At 42.0% G+C, this 4298-nt stretch overlaps 1 protein-coding gene across 1 annotated transcript; it reads left to right on the forward strand.

Annotated features, from left to right (window-relative positions):
* The first annotated feature begins 686 nt into the window (after positions 1–686).
* Positions 687–1714, forward strand: LOC132787003 (trypsin eta). Its single transcript, XM_060793832.1, has one exon. It carries the CDS (start codon positions 698–700, stop codon positions 1670–1672), a length of 975 nt encoding a protein of 324 aa, XP_060649815.1. The 5' UTR covers positions 687–697; the 3' UTR covers positions 1673–1714.
* Positions 1715–4298: the final 2584 nt, after the last annotated feature.

Genomic DNA, 4298 nt, shown 5'->3' on the forward strand with positions numbered 1-4298 from the left:
TGGCAAAAATGTTCTAGTACAACTTTCTTCTATGATTAACTGAAATTGTCGTGACGAATATTTTACGACACTCGCGTATAAAAATGCATATTTGCATATTTAAAGAGAACACACTCAACCACACACACATACACACATTCAGTGAGTTCACCAAAGTGTAAAGAAATCTTAAAGCCCCAAGCACACATGGTTGTAAAGAGTCTCGTTGGTGATTACCGAGTATTTCATTCAGTGGCAATAAATCAAAGTGTCTAAAATGGCATATATAAATTTTCATACTGAAAAAGGCATTTGCGATGAAATTAACACCGCTCCAAAAGGCGGGTCTAGGCCATGAGCATGTATCCGTATACGAGTATGTGTTTTATGCACATATCGCCGCTGTGATTAATGCTAAGCTTGCAAAACACGGCGGCGTACAACACGGCGTATGCGTAACATTGTAACATCGTTACATTCCGTTGAATGTCTTTATTAATGGACGCTGATTTTCACATAAAGCAATACAAGCGAATAACTAGCAAGTGAGAAAGAGTTTTTGATTCTTAGCTGAGAAGCAGTATTTCGTAAACGAAATTCTTCTTTTAACGCTTGAACACTTTAACTTAATTTAATGCCAACTTATTGTGAAACTAATGAAATTTGTTATGAATTTAGATTCTATTTAGATTTCTATTTCTGTTTAGTTTCGTTTAGAATGCATTTGCATCGAGTCTGTACAGCGCTTCTTTGGGTGTTCCTTAACTGCCAAGTGAATGCTCAGATTGATGCTGGAAGGACGCTGATGATTGAGGAGACTGTCCATCGACCAACGTACTACAATAAGGCCCACAAGAGTTCTGCACACGTGGACTATAATCCCCAGCTATTGGCATTACGCGATGCCAAGCCGAAAAGAGAACCTCGCGTTGCATTGCCATCCTTTGATCCCAAAACGGACTTAAGCTATTATGTAAATGTTCTGGATCGTGGCTCTGTGATATGTGCTGGAGCTTTGATTAGTCGTCGCATGGTTGTCACCTCTTCGCGTTGCTTTCTGCCACAGCCGACCGAGCCCACCAGAGAATTCAAGGCCGAGGACATGAGAGTGGTGACGGGCAAAGATTTCGCAGATGGCGCACATAAAACATCGCAAGTCATTGCATTCTACATGCCAGTGGAAAAGGAAGCAGGCAAAGGTGTGCACAATATTGCACTTCTTGCGTTGGAACAGAAGCTGCAACGTGGCGCTTATCGATATATACCACTTTACAGTCGACTGCCGCCAAAAGGAACGCCAGTGACAATGTCCTTTGTGGATCATCAGTCGCATGACATCACTCTGTACGAAAGCAAAGTGTTGTCCAACGAAAGCTGCAAGCAAACCTACGAAGATTATGGCAAAATTCATCTGCCCTTTAACGAAGAGTTCTTCTGTGTGGCCAACAGGAAAAAGGCTGGTTGCAGCACTCGGCCAGGCGATCCGTTGATCATTGAGAACAAGTTGGCTGGCATCAATTTGTATGGCGAACTTTGCGATGAGCTGAAAGAGGGACGCAAGGCAGATGTCTATTATTCGCTGCGGCATTCAGTGCCATTCATACAGCGTTCAACAGATTTGTTGAGAGCTTTTACGAAATCTGGTCCCTACAATAGTTCAGCAACAACGCCTAGAACCACGCTTTATCCTTAATAAAACGACTTCAGATTTTGAACTCTGTTTCTTTTAAGGCAATGTTATTTTTGATCTAAATCATTTACAGCGCATAAAAAGTTAGATTGATTTGACTTGTTATGAGAAGGCACAAAATAATGTCTTGTTTGTGCGCTGCAAAAGCTGTAACAAATGGATTATTGTGGGTAATACATTACTCTATAAATGTACATACATTCTTACATATAAAAGAGTCATTTCTGTTGTGTGTGCAAGAATTTTACTAGAGAATTTTTTGCTTCCAGTCATGACAGCAGCTTGTGTAGCTTGTGTTTTGTGTGCTCTGAGCTTGAGTTGAGAGAGCAAGCGGGCCATTGTTTTAGGGTCATTAAGGTGTAAATTATACTTCTAATTAGCCATTAAGTAGCATCAGCCAGCAGGCAGCAAGCAGCAAGCAGCATGAAGCATGAAGCAGGCAGACACCCATCGAGTGCGGTGGTCTTTCAGCTTTCCACCTTCTCGCACAGCTTGAGTGCTGGTGAAACTATAAAAATGCAATAAAATCTAATGAGCATACATAATGTGAAAATGAAAATGAAAAGAAGTAAATTTAATCAGCTTTAACATGATTTTAGCATAGAACATGACATGCATCTTACCGTTTGCTAAATCCTTTTGTCGTTGCTCATTACCTGCTCCTGGTTTTGAGTTCACACACACGTAAAGAAAGAGACCTGAACCAAAAAAATACTAAAGTACCTGTTTATTTTTTCTTGGCTGCTTTAAATCTGCACAAAAGGCAAAGACAGCGCAGAAGGCGGCAAACACATGAAACTAGCTGTAAGAAGGAAAAAAAAATGGAAATAGACAATGCACTCGAGTCAATACCAAATGTGCGAGTGACTGTGAGTATCTGCAATCCTTTGGCCCATACTAGTCGCAGGCAAAACAATAACAACAACCATAAGAATGCCATATGAGAAAGACAAAAAAAAGGAGCAGAGAAAATAGTTAGAAAAAATATTGAATTCTTGCGAAATAAATAAAGTGAAGAGATGCACGATACGATGCGAGTGAAATGGCAAACGGGCAACTCTACTGCCAGACAGACTGTTGGAGCAGAAAATCGAAAATTTATACAAATAATATGTTGAAAGCGCAGAGACAGAACGAGAAAGAGAGAGAGAGAGAGTCGAAGCCAGAGCCAAAGCCTTGCTTGCCGTGGCTAAGAGAATGCCAGCGACAACGAGGCAAAGGCGTCCAGGAAATGTGCAACGACAACAAAAGGAGCAGCGCGTTTCCATTGCCAACGTATGAAAGATTTCTATGTATGTGTGTGTGTGTGTTAGAGAGGTAGTGTGTATGTGTGTGTGTGCGTGGGTGTTTGCTATGGCTAAATTTGCATTTATTTTCTGAGGGCATGTTCAAATGTGCAACGAACTGTGTTTGAGTTGAAGACAACGCTCACTGGGGCAGCAGCAACAGCAAAGGCAAGAGTAGAGGGGGTTGGGGGGCAGTTGCCGAAGTGCGGCACGCTTTGTGGCAGGGGCAGTCGAGTGGTGCAATCAAAGAAGATGCCGCTGCCGCCAGCAGTTAGCGCCCGTTGCCATCGCCCCGCTCACTCTTGGCGTTCTCATGTCCAAACAGCTTAAGACAAATGCACAAACACGCCGCCAATACAAAGGGAGAGAGAATGAGCGAGACTGACAGAGAGAGCATGAGAGAGAGAGAGAGAGAGAGAGCGAGATATATCTTCGTACATTGAAAACTGACCCTTGAGCAAAAACCTGTAACTGAGCTGGAGCAAACAGCAGAGGCAAGCGAGGTTTGACTGGCTTTGATTTTACTGCTGTTCTCACATTTTAAAGCATTTTGATGTTTGATGTGCAAAATTGAATTTGCCCTTTTGCTGTTCGGCATTTAAAAACTTGGCTACCGAAAATGCATGTAAATCGTGAACAATATACGTACAAAAAATAAAAGACCGAACAACAAAAAACCGAGCGAAAGCTAACGACGAGAAGAAAAGCGAGGAAAACGTTGAGCTGTCACGCCCACTTGCATGTTTCTCTGATTGCGTCATGTTGCATAATGAGCTGTGAAGCAGCCGAAAGCATTTCTGCAAGCTCTCGACGCTCTTTTTGTTTTTTGTATGCTTTCTCTTTGCCGGCTCACATGGCGTATGAGTGACATTTAATTTACGTCGTTTGTAGCAATATCAAAAGCAATTTGTGTATGCGTGTGCGTCTGTGTATGTGTGAGTGTGTGTGGCAAATACCTAAAAGTTAAATGAAATTAAATTAAGCACATATTTCGTTGCATCATTAATGAATCCATTTCGTTTACTACAGATTGCATTCGCATTGAATTCGCCACGCATTCTCGGTCAATATTTTGTGATCTTAGCATCAATTATGTAACCAAAACAAAACATAATCACCAGTATCGGCAGTCTTTCTCAGCATGCAAATGGAAATTATTTATTTGGTGGCCTTATTCAGTTCCTTACCTTTTGCAGGTTTCGAAAAGTTATATCCCAAACGGGCACTAAAAGCGACCCAAAAAAAGCAGCGGACCAACGGACGGACGGATGGACGGACAGACGGATGGGTTTGGTAGCTTATGGACGAACGTTACCCGCATCCTGGCACGCATTTCACAGCTA

The sequence above is a fragment of the Drosophila nasuta genome, chromosome 2R (genome assembly GCF_023558535.2).
Source record: "Drosophila nasuta strain 15112-1781.00 chromosome 2R, ASM2355853v1, whole genome shotgun sequence".
Taxonomy (NCBI): Eukaryota; Metazoa; Arthropoda; class Insecta; order Diptera; family Drosophilidae; genus Drosophila; species Drosophila nasuta.